The sequence below is a fragment of the Typha angustifolia genome, chromosome 7 (genome assembly GCF_048772165.1).
Source record: "Typha angustifolia cultivar Huaian chromosome 7, ASM4877216v1, whole genome shotgun sequence".
NCBI classification, from domain to species: Eukaryota; Viridiplantae; Streptophyta; class Magnoliopsida; order Poales; family Typhaceae; genus Typha; species Typha angustifolia.
Genome location: NC_133245.1, coordinates 16241390 through 16264871, shown reverse-complemented (window position 1 = coordinate 16264871; position 23482 = coordinate 16241390). Strand labels below are relative to the sequence as shown.

General features: G+C 37.7%; 4 protein-coding genes across 8 annotated transcripts; 2 read left to right on the top strand and 2 right to left on the bottom strand.

Annotated features, from left to right (window-relative positions):
- Positions 1–518: 518 nt before the first annotated feature.
- Positions 519–4281, bottom strand: LOC140764035 (probable serine/threonine-protein kinase PIX13). Of its 2 annotated transcripts, none has more exons than XM_073102474.1 (6): positions 4123–4281; positions 3354–3703; positions 1899–2034; positions 1507–1667; positions 1273–1396; positions 519–1174 (listed from the first exon to the last, which is right to left on the bottom strand). In XM_073102474.1, the coding sequence occupies exons 1-6, from the start codon at positions 4187–4189 to the stop codon at positions 729–731; spliced, it is 1284 nt and encodes a 427-aa protein (XP_072958575.1). In that variant the 5' UTR covers positions 4190–4281; the 3' UTR covers positions 519–728. The 2 variants fall into 2 exon arrangements, with proteins under 2 accessions (XP_072958575.1, XP_072958576.1); XM_073102475.1 differs by having other exon boundaries at positions 1507–1649.
- Positions 4282–9493: 5212 nt separating this feature from the next.
- LOC140762737 (uncharacterized) lies at positions 9494–16049 on the bottom strand. Its single transcript, XM_073100664.1, has 9 exons — positions 15547–16049; positions 14893–14935; positions 14726–14804; positions 14558–14603; positions 14323–14421; positions 12350–12418; positions 11878–12235; positions 11595–11752; positions 9494–10780 (listed from the first exon to the last, which is right to left on the bottom strand). The coding sequence occupies exons 1-9, from the start codon at positions 15979–15981 to the stop codon at positions 9875–9877; spliced, it is 2193 nt and encodes a 730-aa protein (XP_072956765.1). The 5' UTR covers positions 15982–16049; the 3' UTR covers positions 9494–9874.
- Positions 16050–17078: 1029 nt separating this feature from the next.
- On the top strand, positions 17079–21160 carry LOC140763770 (uncharacterized). 3 transcript variants are annotated; one of them, XM_073102114.1, is made up of 6 exons: positions 17079–17235; positions 17434–17623; positions 18937–19140; positions 20458–20652; positions 20742–20912; positions 21022–21160. In XM_073102114.1, the coding sequence occupies exons 1-5, from the start codon at positions 17153–17155 to the stop codon at positions 20874–20876; spliced, it is 807 nt and encodes a 268-aa protein (XP_072958215.1). In that variant the 5' UTR covers positions 17079–17152; the 3' UTR covers positions 20877–20912; positions 21022–21160. The 3 variants fall into 3 exon arrangements, with proteins under 3 accessions (XP_072958215.1, XP_072958214.1, XP_072958216.1); XM_073102113.1 differs by lacking the exon at positions 21022–21160 and having other exon boundaries at positions 20742–20975; XM_073102115.1 differs by lacking the exon at positions 21022–21160 and having other exon boundaries at positions 17223–17266; positions 20742–20975.
- A 61-nt stretch (positions 21161–21221) lies between these two features.
- Positions 21222–22864, top strand: LOC140763771 (high mobility group B protein 3-like). 2 transcript variants are annotated; one of them, XM_073102117.1, is made up of 8 exons: positions 21222–21363; positions 21454–21496; positions 21601–21720; positions 21818–21875; positions 21955–21999; positions 22096–22176; positions 22256–22351; positions 22494–22864. In XM_073102117.1, the coding sequence occupies exons 2-8, from the start codon at positions 21462–21464 to the stop codon at positions 22512–22514; spliced, it is 456 nt and encodes a 151-aa protein (XP_072958218.1). In that variant the 5' UTR covers positions 21222–21363; positions 21454–21461; the 3' UTR covers positions 22515–22864. The 2 variants fall into 2 exon arrangements, with proteins under 2 accessions (XP_072958218.1, XP_072958217.1); XM_073102116.1 differs by having other exon boundaries at positions 21363–21496.
- The last annotated feature ends 618 nt before the right edge of the window (positions 22865–23482 follow it).

Genomic DNA, 23482 nt, shown 5'->3' with positions numbered 1-23482 from the left:
TATTCACAAAAAATCCCCTCATATTCATTCATAAAGGAATATTCGTACTAAATGTCATTCAAAATTGTTTACACCTTACGTCTCTTCATGGCATTTAGTCTGGATTATTCTGCAATACCAAAGCCCAAAGGTATTAGGCTTACTTGGAGAAGATTAAGAGAGATGTGGGCTATAGTTTAGCATCAAGCTCAAGAGTCATTTAGCATGGTTACAATTTCTTCACTCTGAAAGCAAAATTGCGTGTATCATGCAACATATAATGGTCGTAAGACAAGCAGTCAGGTACTCTTTTGGAACAAAATGGAATATAAATACATCATCTACTATATAAGACCTTGGACATCATCTACTTCCAAATTCAGGTTACAGATCTAGCTTTCAGATAGAAATACAAAGCCTGGGGAGGCAAGCAGAAGATGCCTTCATGTACTGCTGCAGCCATTAAAACTATCATATCAGTACGTAGTATGGTAGATATCTTATATTCATACAATGCCATGCCATCAGAAATACCAATATAAAGTTTAAAGTTATTTTTCACCTTGTAGTCAGATTATGTTAATAGTTATGAGTACAACTTATACTACAACATGTAACTGCGTGGAAGAAGAAGAAGAAGAAGAAGAAGAAGAAGAAGAAGAAGACGAATTGTGCTAACAGAAAAGAAAAGAAAAGGATTGATTTGCAATAATATTGGACAAAGTCAACCATAGGTTCCAACGCCAGGGTCATCTTACTCGCAGGAACTGAGCGCTAGCAACTGCTACTCCATCGCGCCTCGAATGAGGACGGTGTTGCAGAGGAGTAGTGGTGCCATTTATGCGAGCTGGCCGTGGGGACGAATCCCTCGACTCCTTTGATGTGGTTTTGATGGACTGGATCTCTATGAGAGTTGCCAGGACTTCCTTCATGGACGGACGTTTTCTAGGATCACCAGCGAGGCACCGTAGGGTCAGCTGAGCAGCCCGAAGAGCACCTTTCGAGGGATACCTCCCCTCAAACCGCTGGTCCATCAACCGAGACAGCTTTCGGCGGTCAGATAAGTATGGCTTAGCCCACTCTACCAAGTTGTGTTGCTCGCTGGGGCGACTAGTGTCCAGTGCCCGCATGCCAGACAGTATTTCAAGCAACACTACTCCAAATCCATAGACATCACTCTTCACATAAAGATGGCCTGGTTTAATAGTTGACTGTAATGTTCAGTATGTTCGAAAGACATATATTAGAAGATATCGTGAACAACTAACTGCCCAACGGTGCACCGATACGTACCAGTAGCAACGTATTCTGGAGCGGCATATCCATAGGTTCCTATTATTCGTGTGGTGATATGGGACTGTTCACCAGTTGGCCCATCCTTTGCCAGCCCGAAGTCAGAGAGCTTTGGATCATAATTCTGTACAGTAATTCGTGATTAATTTGACCTATAAATTAATGTGCCAACTGGAGATCACTTATAGGATTTCTTTTTATTGTTATTTAAGAGGTCCCAGAAGGGTAACTTACAGAGTCGAGAAGGATGTTGGCCGCCTTGAAGTCCCTGTATATTACTTGTTTCTCTGATGCGTGTAAGAATGCAAGACCACGAGCAGCACCTATGGCTATCCTCAGCCTTAGGCTCCATGAGAGTGGCTGGAAATTTGCACCTCCTGCTCGAGAACAATTTACTACAATTTTTATGTATCACTAATTCGATCGAAAGCAGATATATAACTCCAACTTTGAATAGAGTAATAAAAACAAGCGAATCTCATTATCTTAAGCACGCCCTTGGGCTCATTTCCCACTACGTCAGGAGATTAGTTTGCCCTTGATAGCAAGATGAAAGGGCACCATACTGGATTTCACCGCAGAGAAAAATAAAAATAAAATAAAAGAATATCTGTTGCAAGACTCACTTCTGAAGAGGTGATTTTCTAAGCTCCCCCTTGCCATGTATTCATAGACTAAGAGGAGTTCCTTTTCCTCCCAGCAATAGCCCAAGAGCTTAACAAGGTTGGGATGTGAAAGCCTCCCTAAAAAATTCACTTCAGACTGCAGTGCCAAGAGATAAATATAAGATTCATGCATCAATTGGCAGGCAATGCCAGAAGAAAACAATATTTAATGTGAGCGACATCGTTCTTAATTGGTTTCGTCTTCCGGAGGAAACATTAAGGCCAAACAAACGAGTCACGTTTTCAGAACAAACAGGATCGCACCCATCGCGATATTATAATGTAGGGAATTTTGCATTTAAGGCCATGCCTTTTTTTAAAAAAAATATTTGAAAATCCAACCCTATATTTATCAAATGTTAACCTAACATTAACAACGATTGTTTTCTCCTCTAAAATCAGATCTAAAAGCAAGTCGGAGCAATTTAGATCTAACCAAAAACTAAAGTAAATTTTGTTAGTATTAATAATCTGATTCCAAAGAGTCACAAAAAATTCGATCAAAAATAAATAAATTAAATAAACTTATAGATTACATAATATACAATTTTGAATAGTCGAGTCTAATGTTGGACACGATCTCTTTAACACCAATTCGTCCTCCACCAATTACTTCTGGAACAGTGGACATCGGTCTCCCAGGATACAACAACTGTCTTGCACTCGAAAGGAAACAACTATTCGAATGCCTTATTAAACCTGAACCGTGCTGTGCTCTCTCTCAAATGCATACTCCAATTTAAGACTCAACTCAAACTTAGAAGGAATGAACAAAATTTCTATATATTAAATTATGCAGACGGACAGGAATGAATCAACAAATTCTTCTCCTCCAACATTCTCTAATATCTTATTTTAGGTAAAAGTTTTCTTAGTAAGATATTTCGAAAGGGTATTTTATATTAGGTTTGGTATTTTGAGTTCAATAAAGTATTTTGGGTCGGGTTAATGTTAGTTTGATTATTATTTTTTTTAATCTTTAGCCTAGTTAAGTTTGATTAAATTTAGTTAAACAGAAAAAAAAATTTAAGCAGTTTGTGTTGTGCATATATTTGATGAAATAGAGGACTCGATTTTTAAAAATTGAAAATACATAATTATAAATAGATAAAACAGGGTGCTAAATGTAAATTTCTCCATAATTTGTGACTATAATAAGGCAAAGTATAAGGCATAATAATAACAAAGGAAAACGGCCGTACATGATTGAGAAAATCAAAGTTCCATGTGCGAAAGAATGGGAAATCAAAAGAAGAACATAACAAAGAGCTGGTACAAACTAGGAAATAAGTAAACTAAAAACAAGAAAAATAGAGGCCAATAAAGTGATTCAAAACGATAAAAAGAGAAGATCTAGAATCAATAATTTCATGAACGAATAAGATCGCATTAGATGGGGACGAATCAATTAATCACCTGCCACTCCTCTAACCCTTGCATGCTCTCGGAGTTGAGCTTCTTGACGGCGACCACCGTTCCCACCCCGGTCTTGGTAGGATTCAGAGTCTTCTCATCGACCCATCCCTTGTACACCCTCCCAAATCCTCCTTCCCCAAGAATAGTATCAGCCTTGAAGTTCTTGGTGGCACTCCTCAGCTCCGCGAATGTGAACACTCGGAGGTTTGGCGACTCGAGGATTTGGCCCTCAGGGCACGCCTCGTCGGCGTCCACGCCGCTCCCCGTGGATCCCTCATATGTGCTTCCGCTTATGCTCGATATCTTTCTGGTGGAGGGTGCGGTACTGGGCACCGTCGCCTTTGAGGATCCTGCGATAGAAAGGGAGAAAGATGATGGAATAGAAGTAACAGGAGGAATTGCTACTTTCCTTGAACTAGACTTTTGTATAAAAAAACTTGGAAAAAAGATCCAATATTTTCTAGTTGGTAAGCATCTAGAACCCCAGATGAAACGAAATCAGAAAGACCTTTTTTTTTTTAAAACCTCTGATCACAATGAGGGAATTGTAATCTCAGATGGGTATTATCCAAATTGCAGAAATTAGCAGAGCAAAAAAAAGATTTGAAATAACAAGTACCCTTTTGATTCTCTCTTTCTCTCTCACAAAAAAAAAAAAAGGTGCCCTTATGCAGAAAAGGAATAAAGCATCTGGAGAGCAACTCAGAAACATATTACAAGCAAAATATGCAGAGGAAAACGTAAAGATATCTTCTCTTTTGAGCAATACCTGGGCTTGTGGCGTTTGCTGGGCTTAACGATTCCCTTGCTGCAGGCAGCCGAAGGCAGTTGCCCATGTCCACGCGGCGTTCTCTCTCTCTCACGTCCTGCTCTAATTCCACCACTAATCTCTCAATAGAGAAACGAGTATATATATATATATATATATATATATATATATATATATATATATATATATAATTTATTTATTTATTTATATGGAGAATTGATTGAGGAGGTGGAGGAGAGAGAGAGAGAGAGAAAGAGAGAAGGCTAAAGGAACGCGAGAAAAGAGAGGAGGGGGGCCGGCGCCAGAAGAGGTTAGTCGGTATTATGCGCTCTAGTAATAATCTTCTGTGCGTTTTCTTCTCTCTATATGATGTGACTATCAATCCAAAGACGAAAGTCTAAACTTATTGCTGCTAACTTAGGACGTGGACTAATTACATCATCGTTCTTACCTACAATTCGCCATTTTGTTGCACGTGGTACTACCAATGAATATTTTGATAACAGCATTAACCCTTTCCACCTTTCCACCTTTCCGACAAGAAACGCTAGCGGTCTGACGAACTGTAAATATGAGTCAGCATAACACAAAAGAGGAGGGCCTGCAGCACGTAATCCTGTAGATGGATTCCTCGTCTTAGTCAATCCTGTCTCTGGAATCGGGGATCAACTTTGGCCAATTCGATCAACCCTCGAGGACATTGGGACCCTGGAGATCTTCCTTTCGTTCGTGCACATTTCGTGATGGTAGGGCTGCTCACTGGCTTGCAGACAAGGATTGCACTGCTCTTTTTTTCTTATTTTTTTGGAAGGCAGACCCGTGGGTTTACCTTAAAGGATTTAATAGTCCGGACAAAAACACTGTCCTCAAGGGCTTCTCTTTTTTTCTCTCGTCCTAAAGACTACTAAGAGGGTGTTTGGTTACTAAAAAAAAAGAAATAATTTTTAAGAACTTCTTTACTTTAATATTAATTTTAAAGATAAATTAAAAAGGTAATTTTTTTATCTATTAAAATTAATTTTAATTTTTTTTATTCTTTTTCTTAGAAGAAAAAAAGTTACTTCAGTGAAATAAGACACTTCATTGAACTTCATTTTTTTCGTCTAAGTCTCTTCCTGTACTTTTTAGTAGTACTACCGATATTGGTCAAATAGAGGCTGCTTCTAGAGCCACCATCATACCTCCTCTGTTTTTGGTTTTTAACATGGGTGTGTTTTTTTTCTTTGTTACTTGTTTGATACTTCTCTTTGTTGTAGTTTGATCTAAGTTCAGCCAATTTTACTCTAATTTTCATAAATAAATACCATTCTTACCTCATATTTTTAATTCAATATTAATCCCTCTTTTAATTAAATATCCAATAAAAATTATGATACAAATTTTCTTTATCCCTAAATAAAATTTTATTTTATTTCAAGTTTAATTTTTTCTTATTATCCAGCAACTCAACCGACAAGACTACCAAGATTATAAGATTATAGAGAGAATTATTCACTAATTTGGTAACTGACCTCAACGACTCGGTTCAATTGATGACTCGATAGTGTGATTAATTTAGAGGAGCAACAGCTTAGAGTAATATATAGATGTTTTTTTTTTATCCAGCACATATCTAACAATCGAACTCTTAATAATAATAATAATAATAATAATAATAATAATAAACTAAAGAGAAAAACTAAACCGACAAGAACTAATGTTTCTAGATATAATGTTGGAATATTTGCAAAACGACAAAAAGGCGTTCGATTCACGGCTTCACGCACTTGACTTTGTGGTTCCAACTCAAATGTGAACCACAGAAAGCGAGCTTAATTGTTGATATTTAATTATTTAACAGACTTAATTATAATATAATTATCAAACTTAAAGCAAGACTTCTCTTTTAGACTACTAAAAGCAAGACTACGTTGATACGCTTTTATATCGTATTTTGGGCCCACATAACCACTTGTCTATCTGCTAGCCTAACCCCACTTCTTACTAGTGCTCTTTTTTAGTTTATCCTATCCCAAATTATTCCTTGTCATTTTTCTAAAGAAACCCCTCCATGTTGGATATTTACAAAATCAACCCCTCTTCCCGGGCATTTGCATATATATATATATATTTTAAATATAATCAATTTCAAGAGCCCAATATTGCTATTACTAAAATCTAAGATCAATTAGCCCTTTCTGTTTGCAAGGAAAAAAAGAAGGTTTGGATAAGAGAATTTGATACAAGACGTGTGCTCTTTTGCAATAAGATCAAATATAGGTGGTTATTTGCAAAAAAACTCACTAACGGAAGGGTTTTATCGTTCTCAGTCGCAAGCGGAGAAGTAGTCGGCACAGCCTTTACTAAGTGCCGAATACCTCAGGGTTAATTATATTAAGGTTCTTCATTAGAAAGACTAAGCCGGATTAAAAGAACCCAGCAGCTTTAATTAATCACGCATGGAGAGGAGGAAAAGGGCCTTTCAATTGACTCACGCGTTAACAAAGAATAAGGATAAGATACCATAGCTTTTGATATTTAATTATCTTTCCAGGAGGGAATATGAGAAGACTCAGCGAGTTATTTAATCCAACTTTATAAATTTATATTTAGATCTCCTAAATTATTTTTTATATATACTTTCTTAATTTTATTTATTTTAACATATAATAAATAAATAAATAAATATATATATATATATACTGACTAAATGATATCACTTTTCACGTAAGGGGATGATATCACTTTGTTTCAGTCAATGTAATTACAACTTCTCTACACGTTTCTCTGAACAAGTATATGAAATCTAATATTTGAATATTGGATTCGTATATAATAAACCTTGGGGTGGATCACAAGGTATACTCCGTACCATTTTATTTTCCTTGAGTTGATTTGGCTTGTATGGACTAAATCAAGGAACTATTTGTGTATGAAAGGGTTTGGTGTCCTGTTGGTTATTTCACATTGCAACTGGTAAGGAATCCAAGTCAAACTATGCTAGGTTTTGTTTCCCACATCAATTTTTTTTTTAATCTTATTCTCATTATATTATTAAGACTAAACTCCTTTTGTGATTCTAATGCATACGCTTACAAAATTTGTACATTATATTCGGTCTTATTATTTTGGCAACTCTCTTCTTCGACTAGAAGTCGATGCTTAGGTCTTTCACCGCGTCTTTAACTTTTGTTGCTAATGGAGTGGCTATGTAGGGGTCATTGGTGAAAGCGATTATAAAGCTATCAATCGTCGTGAGAAACCATGGTGATGAATCGAAAATGTAGGTTTTTAGTATAGACAACTAATATCTTATTTTAACCTTTATACTTTTATTTTTATTTATAAAGAATGTAAATTATTCTATCGCTTTGACTTGTAACATTGATTTTGATACTTCATAGGAGCGACGATTTTTCTAAGTTAGAAAGTGTAATAAATACTAGCCAAGTTAAATGCTACTCTTTAAATAAAAAATAAAACTCCTTTTTATTATTATTATTTTATTATTTATGTTAGATAAAAAAATCAACCCTTAATAAATACAGATGCATTTAAATTTTACCAAGCTTTAAGTAATAATATAGTAAGCTATCTAGTCTAGACTTTAAATCATATGTGTCACCAAATGCTGTCAAGATTTGCTTAGAGTCGTCACGCAATCGAGCTGTTTCTCTAAACTAACCGCACCGTCAAACTATCAACCGAGTCAGTCAGGTCATTAAGAATTTTTTTTTCTTAATAATTATTTAGAGTTAGTATCTATCATATCGTATGAACACCACAGTCAAATAGGAAGGACACCTACACAGAGTCTCTAAGTATCTCACCGACCAATATTCTCGTTTATTTGCTCTGTTCGATCTAATCCAATGATTGATGAGGGTGTTAAATGGCCAGGCAGACCCTGTGACTAAGTGTACAAACGAGGACCCCACCGATGTGGAAGAGTTGACGAAGATGTTCTACTGTTGACCAACCAATCGGACCGCGCACCAAATTTCCTGCCAGCTGTTTGCGCGACAAGCAACAAGACAGTTATAATGTTGACCAAACTCGTAATTCCACTATATTCTATTTAACAAAATAAATCACACCCGAAATTTAATACGAAAATGGATGTGTATACACGTAAGCCTTATATAGTGTACGAAATTATATAGGAAAGGGAGAGGATCAGAGGAGACATCCGCATCCACTTTTTATAGTCCAAAATAAGGGGGGGGGGGGGGGGGGGGGGGCTCAATTGGAATGTAGTAGAAGATAATATAATCAAAGCAATTGGGTGTTACTTTGTTCATCACCTTTCCTTTAATTTCATTGCCACGAATTTGTCAAACTGTACAGTTCCATTGAGCCAATGCTGCTCAATTTTTTCAACCCACATCCCTCCAAAACATAATATATATATTTTTCCTAATTTTGACCTCAAAATTAGGAAAAGGTCGCAGGTTGTGAGTCTACGAAAGTTGTTAAATTATTCGTAATTCATTGCGTAGATGATATCACTAACACTTGTTTTTGGAGGAGTCAGATAATATTCAATTGTGAATATGTCTGTTTAGTCAAGTTTGAAACTTGTGTCGAGGTCAAATATCTTCTCTTATTTTTTATATATTAAATTATTAGTCCACCGACGTTCTAAAGAGAAAAAAAAAAAAAAAAGGATCGGGGTCAGCGTTATAAATGTCGTCTTATTAGTGGAAACTCCAATTAGAGACTTATAAATGTCATCTTATTAATTAATGGGAACTCCAATTAGAGACTTGGAATTGTCTGTAAATTGACTAGTCAGAGCATGAAGCTACGGTAAATACGTACAGATGTCACGAGACCTTCACTACCATGAGTGGTGGGAAATTGCGTTACAATAAACTGGACAACTTTTCACGAGAAGACCTATCAAATGTTGACAAAAATTTGCGCTGAGTTCATACGTACACCTAGCTCCAGACGTACCACAAACATACAGCTGGACATTTAAGTGTCACTGTTTGTGGGGGGGAAGACTGCCTGGTATGAAGCTCCGTGGAAGTCTAGTGAGTGCCAGAGTCATTAGTCATACAAATCTTTACGCTGAATCCGAAAAATTCTATAGCTAGACTTTGAGAGATACTATGGTAATTAAGTAAGTAAATCTTTTTCACTGCTAGATAGATAAAGAAAACTACTAAATTTTTTTTAACTGTATAAAAGAATTGAACTCACTACTTATTAAAATAGTTCATTTTTAAATATTAATAAATAATTTTTATTTCTTATTTTTATATTGATTTTAGTTTAATACTTACTTCATCTTATGAAAAGATTGAAGTGCAGAATGGGACTTAGCCAAAATACTAAAAATGTTGAGTTGTAACACTGGGCTCTAGCACAATATTGTCAAGACAACTAGAAGATAAGACTGTCGTAACTGGAGCTAAAGAATTACTACAAATCACAAGGACTTTAGATTACTACAATTCATATTTAGCAGGCTAAATCCATCAAAGGGGTGGGTAGCTCATCTACACAAGGAAAATTCTTCTCTCTAATAAGCCATGGAACTTGAATGTTACAAATGGGACTCAGCTTCTTCATCCGAAGATTATAATCAGTAATACATCAATTAATCTGTACAATCGCCTCCTCCTCTATTACAACATAATGCTGGTGTCAAATTAATCGGGATCCTCGTCGCCCTAATTCTTCATCGACCAAATACAAATGAGTGATTCCAGCACCACGGGTCTCTCCTAGTAATCAACTGAATTTGAAGAACAAGATTACAAACTCAAAGCTGCAAGGCCAAATCGGGCTGCTGCGAATCAACTACCAAACCTGAAGCTGGTGATCCTGGGGACTGGAATCCAACATTCAGATCAGGAGGAACAGACTCCGACCTCGGTTGCAGCACAGAACCTCGCCATGGCCCATGTGCGCCATCTGGCAAGCGTCTAACAGAATTTATCTTCATTGGATTTCCTAATATCTCTGCTCTCTCAGCATCCAACTGCTGCATATGTTTCTGATGAATGAGGCTGTTGCTGCTGCTATTGCTTCTGGAAACCATGCCAAGTGCTTGAGCATGCGTCATCCGTGACTCTGAACCAAAGGGCGCTGGTGGCCTTGCAGGTCTGCCCACCTGCCCAAGTTGTTGAGGAACACTGAAATTGAAGGAGGTCTTGATGCCATTGACAGTGGGATGCATTCCTGAGTTCCGATGTAGCTGAAACGGAGCCTTGGGTCCACTATTGTCACCACCACCGTCACCACCACTTGAGATGCTAACTCCATTCTCATAATTAGAGAATCTGACAGCCTCAGCACCCTCCACAGAATCAGAGGATCCATCTGGGGTAGCAGATGTGGAAGCAGCTGGCAGAGTTCTGCTCAAGTGCCCTTCTCTGATGACACTCTCATTTGAGGATGCATCCCGCAGTTGAAGAAGCTTCTCACTTCTGGTTAATGTGGTGCATGGTGAGATTTTAAGTTGAGGTGAGGGGTGCGGAGATGTTGATAACAGCGGCTGAGATTGCTGTTGAGATTCACCATCCCCGACCCATCCAGGACCAAACTTTGTCCCAGGAGGTAATACTCGTTCTATTCTCTTTGAAGCAATAGACCATCCAATGGGGCCAAAATTAGCAGCAAATCGAGCCAAACTCCTTGCATATGCATATTCCAACTGAAGACCCACCTGTTTTTTATGACAATAGGCATCACAAATGAGTTCCAAACTAGAATAAATTAAAATGATGTAATGAGGTATATTTGAACTCAAATGTTCCTTTTAATACCAAAGTTGCAATATTGGTAAGATGGACGCCAGAGTAAACCAAAACATTGAATGATATCAGCTAAATATGTATGCACAACTAATCAATTACAAGGGTGGGAAATATATCTTGATTTATTAAACAAAAAAAATCAGAATAAAACCCAACCATAATATTGTAAGTTAATCCCTATATCTTCTGCAAGAATCATGATAACAAAGTATCCAGAATAAGAAATACTAGCAATAAATTGATATGAAATAGCCTACTAATAAGATGACTCAGATTTCTCACCCACCATATGCTCGCCAACATATCATAAAACTGGAATATAAGAAGAGTACAAATAACTATCACCGGGATATTATGTAGTACACCATTAGATAATAAAAGGTACTTCAAATAGTAAACATGTATCAGCTAATGTCTCAGACGGTATCAGTTAATCTCAATTGAATTTGTCAGGGCCAATATCAACTCCACAGCATACTAGTGACTGTCTTAAATGTACAAAACAATTGATAATCAAACATGAAAAAAAGATGGAACTTCTTAAGACAAATGACATTTCACAAGTTGGCAAACAAAAATAAAGTTATATAACCACCAAGTTTTTGATTAGATTAAAATTTATTCAAAGAGAACCATGACTTTAAGTAAATAAATAATCAACTTCTCCAAGTAATGGAAGGATACAAGGCTTTGAAAAATTTAACTGATCCAGTGAATACTTACTGGCACAAGCTGCTTCTTTTCCCCATCAAAGGCAGCCAATACAGGAAGCTCATATGCATAGGCTGACAGTTGGGGTTGCCTATATGTGTTGCGACGATTTTCATCAATAACAGTAGATTTCTTGCTATTTTTCATTGACATCCCTCTCATTGCAGACCCTGCGGAACAACAGAACCTAGTCAATCCTAAAGGAATGAAGTATGAAAACTGAAGCAAGAACCGCACTTTCATCTTTATTAGTCGTTGGAGTCTAATACAAATGCAAAATATTACACCCACAAACCTAGATACTCTTCATTTCTATCCATCTTCTGCTCACTAAGCCAACTAGATCCCTCAGCATTGGGAAGACCAGAAGCCATTCTAGATATATCTGTGCTTCCAGCCTTGTCTGCCATAAGTCCTTTTCTCAACACATCATAGTTCAAGGAACACCACTGACTATTGTTCACAGAATTAGCACGTGTTGCATCAGAGGAGAATTCCAAAGCAGCAAGCTCAGAAGGTTTGCCATGTGATTTCTTGTTCTTATTGGGTGGTCTACCTCTTCTTACCACTGTCTTGTGTTCTGGTTCATTATCATCACTTTCTTGCCTCAAGTTCTCAAAGTTCTTTTTTGCAAGTTCTTGTATAGCTCGTGCCTGAGCAGATTAACCATAACACCAAAATTGAAAATGTCAGTAATTGCTAGCTGATAAATTACTAGCATACAGCATAAAGTAAGTAAGACAACTAATGATCCAACATAGGAATACCTGCCGAAAGTAAATGGTATCTGGTGCATTGTAGCGCATAGCATTCCAGCTGATTAGAAAGACATCCTTCTGCAAACATAAAAACCAGAAAACAAATATCAAAAACCCTAAGATGTCTACCAAAAGAAACTTTAGTCTGGATCTTAATATAGATGGCTCAAAAATCAAAACAGATAATTTGTATTGTGTTATTACAAAGAAGTATAACAACAAACTTCATTATTTCCCCACCTTTTCAACCTCAAACATCATAAATATGCCAAGAGAAAGTTTCACTGGACAACAATACATGAAAAATATAATATTAATAGCAAGTTGTTTTTTTTAAGCACCTCTGTACTTTGCTCTCCCTGTTAAACTACTTTCTCCCACACATCACGGTTAACCCTGTGATGCTATAATTGTGTTCTCATGTGATTTGGCTTCCTCTAGAAGCTTGTATCACGTACATAAACATGGTGAAGGCAAAGGAAGTTTTCAGAAATCATGCATTCACACAAATAAAGCATCCAAACAGAAATAAAAAGACTGTCTGGATATTGCACAACATCTCAGTATACATTCCCTGTGAGCAAACAAGACCTCTCGCAAAAGTCAAATCCTATTGTCATCAATTATCTTCTGTTGCACTGTTTGTCTAGCACTACAGAGATAAAAGATTTACCATTCCATACTACTCCTCCTAAAATTCAAACAAATTCATCTAATGATTAACATATTGCATATTTGCATGTTAACAGAGTATTTTCATGAGACTTAAACGAGTAAAAAAACAGTCAGATATCCCCAAATTAGATTGTCCTCCTCGATGTTGATTCACGAATTTAACCTGAAACAGGAAACTACTCAGACAACATCACCCACTGCTCCAAATCAACTCTCTAGGAAGTAACCACGTTTAGCACCACTGATTCCCATATATCTCCCCCACAATGCAAATCGCATAGCATCATCTCTTGTAACTATAGAAATTTTCAGAGCACTAGTGGAGAAAACTCAAAAGTAAAAAAAGCAACCATCACAAATTGGGGAACATCAAAAAGCATAGAAGAATTTACATTAGGTAAAACAACATATTACAGAATCTTTTCAAGATAATAGAGACTAGCCAATCAAAACCTTATATCCAACTAGAACAGGTAAAAAAGGGCAAAATGAAGAAAACAGATCATAAGTTCCAACCAGATTTGAAACTAATGTGCAAATTTACAGTAGTACAAAATTGTAAATCTGTAATAGCATGCGGATGTCCAAATAGCCTATAAATTGGAACCTCAAAGGTTATAAGGCATGCATCCAAGAGATTTCCCTGCTTTCATGAGACTACCTATAAATAAAACCAGGTTTATTTTGTAAAATCCCTATGGTTCTAAGTTAAAACATTATCAGAGGGGTAGTCTTCCTATTCTTATATGGCCTTATTGGCAGCAGCAAATAACATATTGAATGAAAAAGACAGACTAGAAAGATATAGACTCATGCTGAATTGTTGATACCATATGGACTAATATTTGACATAAGAAACAACTGACAGCTTCATATAATAGACACAATCATGTTTAGCCTTCATACAAGTATGACTCCACTGCCTCTATTGGCAGATACCCAAATCTCTTTTATTTTTGTATGCTAACAAAAACCAAGAATATCTTGATGACAGTAGCAATATATGAGCTCCAAGTTAGCTTTGGAAAGCAACTGAATGAAGGCCTGCTGGTAAAAGGATGTGGCTTAATGAAATAAGAGATAAATGAAATATAAATTATCTCTGAAGAAACACGATGACAGTAAGAACAGAGAAAGACTGTGTGCCAAGAGCATGACAAGATTATCTTTGAATTGAAAAACATAACCAATCTGCAAGCAATATTGTGCATTTCCATAACATTGTTTGCAGAGATAGACAAAAAAAAGTGGATACCCCTAACAAGAAATCAGGATTTTCACACAACTACAAAGCATTCTAAACTAACCTCAAACTGTTCCAAGGTGGCATAAGCTCCACTTGAAAGCTTCTTCCGTACTGTCCCAAAGTCCATCGGATGTTTAATAATTTCATGGTAATCTGGAAGCTGCAGACAAATTGTGTGTCAAAACTTGAACAGAATAGAAGATAAAATAGATTTTTAACAACATGAAGTTAATCTGAAGTATAATAAAAAGGAAATGAGAGATTGAACAATAAGATGTAGATGTATAACTAAGTACCTCATCAGGATCCACAGGCTCTGCGAAGACTTTGTATGTATCTTTCCTGAAAAGAAACCAGATGTAATCAAAATCAAGAAGCCAACAAAACAAAAACAACATTAAAACTGGAACCTTAGAAAAGAGCCAACGTAAGTAAATCCCTGACAAAGAGAACATAAAACTCACTTCTGGAGCCTATCAAGAATGAACTCCAACAACTTTTTGTCTGGCAAAGGTGTTGTGGGCCCGGAATCTGATGGATCCTCTGTTCATAACACATGCAAATCAGATATCTCTACCTAATAAATGAACATATTTACTCCGCCACTGCTTCTAAAACAAAATGCACTAACCTTGCTGAGAATCCATCGCTTTCGAGGAATTGTGCCTTTCTGTCTGAAATATAAAATAGCAATAAGTGTTCAAAACCAGTGAATAAAGAAGAAAAAGCAACTCGAAGAGAAATTTGTCAAAAGAATGCATATATATATATATATATACCGCATAGTAACTGGGAAAATATCAAAGGAGAGAGGAGGAAGATAAGAGAGGAAGGAACTGGAAAGAACACAAGTAAGAACTTTTTCCTCAAAACAGCAGCCAGAGTTTTTATCTCCTAAACAAACCCCTAAAGGAGCCCAATCCAGGTAATTATAAACTAGGAAAGAGTTCAACACAAAGGAAATCGCACTTCGACTTTCTAGAAAAGATTAAGAAACGTTGACCCGGTCAAATCTCAAACATTTGCCCCAGACTTCGAAATCCACGAGGAAAGACGCAACGAAAGAACGGAATCCAAGGAGCAACCGCAACAGACACGGGTGTAGATTCCCGATCCGTAGACGGAACCGTACAAGACGCAGAATTTTTAAACCAGCAAAAGAAAAGAACACTGGATCAACTACGCCCCCGGATCTCCGCGTCCCCCAAAATCGAAGGGAAACAGAGTCCAATTAAAGAAAGAGAAGTATTAATTGGCCAATTAATGCAGACATTTTTTCTCGAACCTTATCCCGATCTCCATCACTGGCGATCTTACGCTTCCGGAGGGATCTCCCGCCGCCATCGCCAGTATCGGAATCGGATCCGGATGCGGCGGAATTAGCGGAGGAGCGGGTGGGGAGGCGGAGGACGAGCTTTAGCTTCTTCTCGCGCCGTTTGCCATTGGATCCCTCTTCCTCCTCGTCGTCATCGTCCGAGGCGGCCGGCTCCGCTGCTTCGGATGGTTCCGGATTGGCGTTCCGGCGAGTGATCCGGCGGCCGGAGGATGGTGCCGGGAACCGGAGGTACGGATTGGAGTTGGAGCTATGGTTAGGGTTAGGGTTAGGGCTTCGTTGAAGCTGCTCTTGCTTTTGGAGGCGAAGGCTACGCTTTTGGAGATCGAGGAGAGAGGGTCGACCTTTCTTCTTCCTCTTCTTCTCCACTAGCTTGGTGTTGCCCATTGAGGTCGGACCCCTAACCCTCTCTCTCTCTCTCTTCTCTCTCCTCTCTCCTCTCTCTCTCTCTCTCTCTCTCTCTCTCTAGAAAGAGTGGTCGATATTTTTGGAATTATTATTTCGGGAAAATTGTATTCCGCACCCTGCACTACAAAGATATTAAATCAACACCCCGGGCTGTCACTATTTGTAAATCAAACCCTATATCTTTGGGTTTCACCGGCCAATCCTAACAGCTAGTTTTATTTGATAAAAAAATTAAGCACACTACATCTGTGGTTAGCCAAGTAACTAAACCTTATTAAAAGATTTCATTAACTCTCTATTTCCACCAGAATAAGAATATAAATAAATAAAACTATATAAAAAATAAAATTGAAATCAGTTTTTTTTTTTTGCAACTCGATACGAGCGTCCAATTGATGTGATGCACGAAATCGAACGTTGCTTTTAATACGTGAGGGTTAACGACGAGGTAGGCGGGTCCCATCTGTTAGTACGTGTCTGTAAGAAGTTTCCGGGATAAGTGGTCTGACTCTGACGCATCGGACAGCGAATGACTAGTCTTTTCTGTAATAAAGCGAGTAAAGGTTTTGGCATCGAGTATCCAAGTGATCATCTTTAATGGCCTTTTATCCAAACTTTGCCTTGCATTCTTTAAAATATTATAATTAAAATGATCAAGTTATTTTACATTATTTTTTATATGGAGCTCATATGCTATAAATTAAATGAAGAAACTAGCACTCTCTGAGTTCAGATAGTTGAGCTAATATTGGGTTACAACTTAATCTGAGTGCGGTGTTAATTCTTATTGTAACAGGGATGCCGAATATATATTTGTAATTATTTTAGCTAAATTGAAGATAGGTAAGAGCATTGGATTTCAAATAAATATCCTACGCAATCACTACATTTAAACAGTGTTTGCTGACAATTATGTAGAAATCTTGTGATTGAAATGCAAAATTATGTGTATAATTTTTCACCCTCCGAAGATCATAATCCCTTGAGGCCTTGACCTGTCTATAATAACGCAACTGTAGATTAATCACATGTGCTGATAAAAAGTAACCATATGTTATTGGGAACCCAAATAATAGACGCAAGGTTTGATTAGTTTTCTATTTCTTTAGTCCCACAGAAAGATCTCAGACGAGAGGGAAGGGGGGGAGAGATGTGTATAGCTGCATGGGTTTGGCAATCTCACCCCGTCTACGAACTTCTTCTCCTCTTGAATAGAGACGAATACCATAGCAGGCATGCCCAAAACCAGTTCAATTATACGCTGGTTCTTTTTTTCCCCCATTTTCTTGTCGATTCTTGTGAAATTGAATTGGGCTTCATTTATATTGTAATTTGAGTAGATATCTTGGATAAAGTTGTTATTTTGACATTGGGTGATCTGCTTCTTGATGGATTTGTGTTGTTGTTGGTGTTTGGTGCATGGAATCGAAGGCCCACAAAACCAGTGGAATGGTGGGGGGAGGGAGAGGAGAATATATTGGGAGGAAGGGATGAGTTGGCTGGAGGTACATGGTTGGGTTGCACAAGAGATGGGAGATTGGCTTTTCTGACTAATGTGAGGGAAGCTAGCCCTCATCCCAATGCCAAATCTAGAGGGGAGTTGCCACTTAGGTTTTTGGAGGTATGTTATGGGACTCAGGATTCCTCCCTCTTAGTCGATTGTGATCTAAAATCTTATGTTGTTATTTGTTTTACATGAATCTAGCTTTTTTTTAAAACTTTTGTATTGGTTGTAGAAATTTATGTTGTAGGAACCTTATATAAGTTTTAATCAACAATTCCTTCTTCCCACATCAACTCTGGAAATCTTTGTGGCTCACAATGTCAAATTAAAAAGATTTATCAAAGCAAGATGACTGTAGGTTAAAAGAGTGTTAAAAGGTAGTATAGTAGAGAAAGTACAGTGTCGTATTTCTTTAAATCCCAAGTGATGAAGAGCAGATTGAGGTGGTATACACGTCCAGAAAGATCAGTTGAGATTCATGCAGCATATGCTCATGTCTTAATTTTAAATAAGTGGACAAGAGCTTAGGTAATGTTGATGTAGGTTTTACAGAATCTTTTCGGGATTCAATGATTCATCATTTTGACATATCTCTTCTCTAGTTTCAGACCTTCTCAACTTCTTAAAGTGCAGCCATATATTGCTTCTTATTTGAAGCAAGGATGGTCGTGTTTGTGGCATATCTCTTCTCTAGCTTAAGACCTTTTCAACTTCTTTAAGTGCAGCCATATATTGTTAGTTATTTGAAGCAAGGATGGTCGTGCTTGTGTCACCCTTGCTAACCACTGGTCGGTATGGTATGGCATGACATGTGCCACAAGAGAAAGAGAGACAAATATGAGGGAGACCACTCGCTTTTGCCCTTTGTCGCTTACCATCGAGCTTGTTGTCGCCACTCGCCGTTGATGTCGTCGTCACCCATTGCTCGAGGATGGATTTGCTACTTAAATTTTTACTCAAACCAACTCGACCAGACCTGATCATCTCCTTCTTCTTACTCGAGCTAGGACACTCGACAGGAGCAGCACCTTCTTTGTTGAGCTAGGGCACACAAGCGACGGGTGACAACAAAGTCAACATCGAGCAGCCAAAGGGAATGGCAAGTAGTGACGGCGACAGCAAGCGGATCGCTGCTAGAAAAGTGTCGTGCGGCACCACTTGTGCCACGTGCCTGTACACAACCATCATTAGTTTCAAGCAGAAAATTCACCATTTTTGGCATTCACTGGAAATGGATAATTATTCTAAAATCTGTTTCCTTCACACTCAATGGCATGCTATGTTGTGTCTGTTCGTTTTTCACAGAGAATATATCTTTTGTTTGCTTGCTTATGTCCTTATTTTGTCTTAGTCTGTGATATTTATGTCACATTTTTGTTTCCTGGTTTCTTCTGACTATAGTATATGTTCCTTCACTTGGTTTGAATCAGAATAAACAGTCTCCCTTGGCATGTGCAACTGAAATAGCTAAGGAAGCAGATAAGTACAATGGATTCAACCTAGTATTGACTGATCTTTGCTCAAAATCCATGGTTTACATATCCAATAGGCCAAAAGGAGAGCCTGTGATTCAAATTGTTCCCCCTGGTCTTCATGTGCTTTCAAACGCAAAGTTGGATGCTCGTTGGCCTAAGGTACGCAGGCCACATAAGATTTTCCATTGATGTTAATTTCAGGAATGTCCTCATTATGTTAAGATGCTTTTCTTGTACTTCTCATACCTTTTTATTGAGCAATTTTTTTGGTATATATTCCAATTGCAAAATTTGTTTCCACGACAACATTTTACAGTCTCTGTAGTATTATGTTTTCTCATAATTTTAGTCTGACATTAATAATATAATATCCTACTAAAGTATGTTGGCTAGTCGAATTTGTGGACATTGTTGGATAGTAGATTTGGTGCATATGGTTGATTATAAACAAATTTTCAGGTCAACCTCATACTGTTATTGATTTATACATTTCTTCCATATCTATGATGTGATACCTAATTTGGCTTCTTATCAACTGTTTGATTGTTTCAACAATCTCAAATTAAATACCTGTCTATCATTCCTCAACAAGTGTGCATCGCCAGGGAAAACCTCAAATATTTTGCTATTTGCCTTAGGCTTATTTTCTTAATTAAGTATTTTTACCAACTTTATCATTTTGAATCTCTTCTCAAGAACTGAACATTGAATAGCACAGAGAGAATGTTGGAAGATTAGAAGACTAACTGAACATCTAATAGCACTGAATATGTTGGAAGATTAGAAGACTGACTGTTTCATGGATTGTGGTAGACTGGTAGTAGTAGTCTGGCCTCAGCAATGCAGGTTGCTGTTCACAAGACTACAGAGGAAGGGGAATTTTTGAATGTGATAATTCAGAAAGATCTTGGTTTGCAGTGTAATGTTACATCATTTTTTCAACTTTATGGCTTATACAAAGTACGCACTTCACATATCAGGTAGTTTATGTATTTTCAACAAGTAATAGATTGGTTTTCTTCTTGAGCATCATGTGCTAGCATAGTCAGGAAGGAGCTCATTTCAAAGTAATCACTTTTATTCTGAGGATAGAATCTACATTACTTGTGTAACAATATGTTCCCTTTGAATCTATCTATGCCATCTATCAATTGGAAAAGCAGAGCACTCCACACAAACATGCAGGCATAATCTGCTTTCATTTCCTGATAATGCTTGTCAGATGTCATTGATCCATTAAGAAAAGACACTTTCGAGAGTACTTCTATCGCAGTACATGCGATGCACTACATGTGATGTTGTTCAATGTATTTTACGTTGACATGCTCTATTATGTTTTAACTCAGGATTGTTAAGCAATGCTTTTATGTGAATTGCACCAATTTTTGCATTAATGAAGTTTCTAGTTGAATTCCCGATCTATTTCAGCATCAGCAAGCAGCTGCTTCTTACTGATGCCAGCAATTCCTTTTGTAGGTGCAACGCCTGGATAAGAATTTCGGCGAGTTTCTAAGGAGACATGGGGAAGGGGAAATCCCCTTGGAGCTGATGGTTCAAGAGCTTATGGCAAACAGTGACAAAGCCGATAGAGCGCTATTGCCAGACACTGGTTGCAATCCAGATTGGGAGTATGAGTTAAGCCCTATATTTGTCGACATCGACACAGAGCTGGTAATGTAGTAGTCTCTCACCACCTACATATTTGGAACCACTAAATCCCGTAACGAAGGCACTTGAAATACTTTATATTGATATCTCAGGGGCGATATGGAACTAGAAGCATGGCGGCGATCTCAGTTAAACAATGCGGCGAGGTGAGTTTCCATGAGAGGTACATAGAAAGCTGCATCTGGAAAGAGCACCTCATCCAGTTTGACATAGAAAAGTTGCTATAGATGAAGAAATCCTCCCATCACCTGTCATTGAATCAGGTCTTCTGTGGACTCAATGGTGTATTTTGAAAACAGTAAATGATAGTTTTATTATTAAGCTAATGAGATAGTGCTCTCGAGTAACAAAGAAAACCTTTTTAACTGCAAGTGGTGTGATTGAAACTGGTTCGAGCTCAAATCATATCTAGACGTTGAGGATGCCCAGTCGGGTCGGATGACACGTTGAGCATTTAGGAGAGAATTGGCGGGAAAAGTGGGGATGTCTAACGCGCGAAAAAAGTTCGGTAAAAATTACGAATCCCGCCCAAACCCGCGGTTTGTTGCTCTTCCACTCTACTAAGTTTTTCGACTCGGTGACTCGACTACCACGCCCGCCTCATCGTGACCTCGTGATCTCCCCCCCTCCCACCTTCCCCACTTTTCTCTCGCTCTATCTCTGACCCTAACCCCTGACCCTAACCCTAACCCTAACCCTAACTGCAAATCTAAGGTAATAAACCCCCTCGTCTTCCTCTTCCCTTTAGATTTCCCATCGATAGCCACACTTTTTCTCTCATTGATCCGTGCGATCTCTACGCAGTTTCCGCCATGAAAGGGTCGAAGGCCGGTGCGTCCGACGCGAAGTGAGTTATCTATCTCATTCCTTGGATCGGTAGTGATTTTGAATCTACAGTTTCAAGGATCTAATGCTCTTTTTTTGTTTCCTTTTTTGTGGTCTTTCTCGAAGTTCCTCGACCAAGAGGAAGGCCACTGGTGGAGCGGGGAGGAAGCCGGGGAAGAAGGAGAAGAAGCTCGGAAAGGATCCTAACAAGCCCAAGAGGCCTGCCAGTGCATTCTTCGTCTTCATGTAAACCCTCTTTTTAGTTAATATTAATAATGGCTTAGATCTCCTCGTTCGTTCATTCTAAGGTTTTTTATTTTTTTGGTTTGCTTTCGATCCAAAGGGAGGAGTTTAGGAAGGAATTCCAGGAGAAGAACCCTAATAACAAGCTCGTCTCCGTCGTAAGCTACTTCTCCTTCGCATAGCTAGAATTTACCAGATATTTTGTATGCATATTTAATTTATTCTTTGCAAATTTAGGTCAGTAAAGCTGGTGGAGACCGGTGGAAATCCATGTCTGAGTCTGTGAGTAGCCCTTTCTTTGCTAAATTAATTATTACAAAAATTAATTCAGTATCTGAGGTGGAATTTAATCTATCTTCTATTGTAAAAATATTGTAGGACAAAGCACCTTATCAAGCCAAAGCAGAGAAGCGTAAAGCTGAGTACTTCAAGAGCATGGCTGCATATGATAAGAAGAAGGTGTTCATTTTATTCAGCACATTATTGTTTATAATTTTGAAAAATTGTAAATTTAACAATTTTATTTTCTGGGGAATAGTCTGAGAGCAGTGGAGGAAATGCTAGCGCTGAGGAGGGAGGAGAAGGGTCTGACAAGTCCAAATCTGAGGTCGAGGATGACGAAGGAAGCGGAGAGGTGAAATATATATATATATATATATATATATATATATATATATATATACAATTTTGTTCTATTTCTTCAAAGGCCTTAATATCTGACGTAGATGAGCTGATATCTTCCTACATAATATTTTTCTTTGCAATTTTTCTTGCAGGAAGAAGAGGATGAGGACTGAGGAGTAAATGGGAAGTGAAGGAGAATAGAGGGGCAGTAAAATGGTATTAGAACTACTTAGGTTGCTTTCTTTTGTAATTTGTCCTAAGAATGAAAAAAAGAACTTCAGATACGACAACTAGTTGTTGTAGAAAACAGCTCACCGCTTACTTCCTTTTATGCTAACCCTACTTTATGGAGATCCTTGTTTTCATTGTCTCTGTTCACTGCTATGCTTAGAAGTATATGCAGCAGCCTTGCTTGTTCAGCAATCTAATTGTCTCAAAATAGATTACCTCAGTTTGATGCTTGTTCTACAGTTGAAAAGTGGGTTGCTATTATTCAGTCCAATTAATGATTCTCACTTTGCTATTTGTGTTTTGTGTAAATGTTTATGCTCAAGAGGAATTGTTTTCATAATCAGTAGTCATGTTGGTATGAAAGGAACATATGCTAGCTTTCCATTGATTTAGAAGTTAGGTGTCAACATAGAGCATTTCTAAGCAGGCTGCTTTCATTCTTGTGATATGCCATTTCTAAGCTGGCGGATTGAATAAAAAAATATTGGTGAATGTAAACATGAGAAAGCTGTAAATTCTATACAGTGCAATCACAAGATTAGATTTTGTATTTATTTGTTTCTGACCAGGTCTTGATGTCAAATGTATAACTTTGAGTAATGCTATGCGAAACAAAACATTTATGGCATAATCCTGATCATTGATAATTTCTCTTCATCTCATAATTAATATTAATGTAATTTCCCTCTTCATCTCGTAACCAATATTAATGGTCAGAATGATGCTCACATAAGCGTAGCATTTCCGTGAAACTTATGGTTTGCATGGTCTGAAAGAGACTTGACATGGATGGACCCCCTATGTGATTTTGCTAACAGACAGGGAGATGCTTTACTTTGTCTATACACGACACTTGCTGTTTATTTCATTCATATAATTTGAATTATTTCACCTTCTCTTTTGTGCCTGC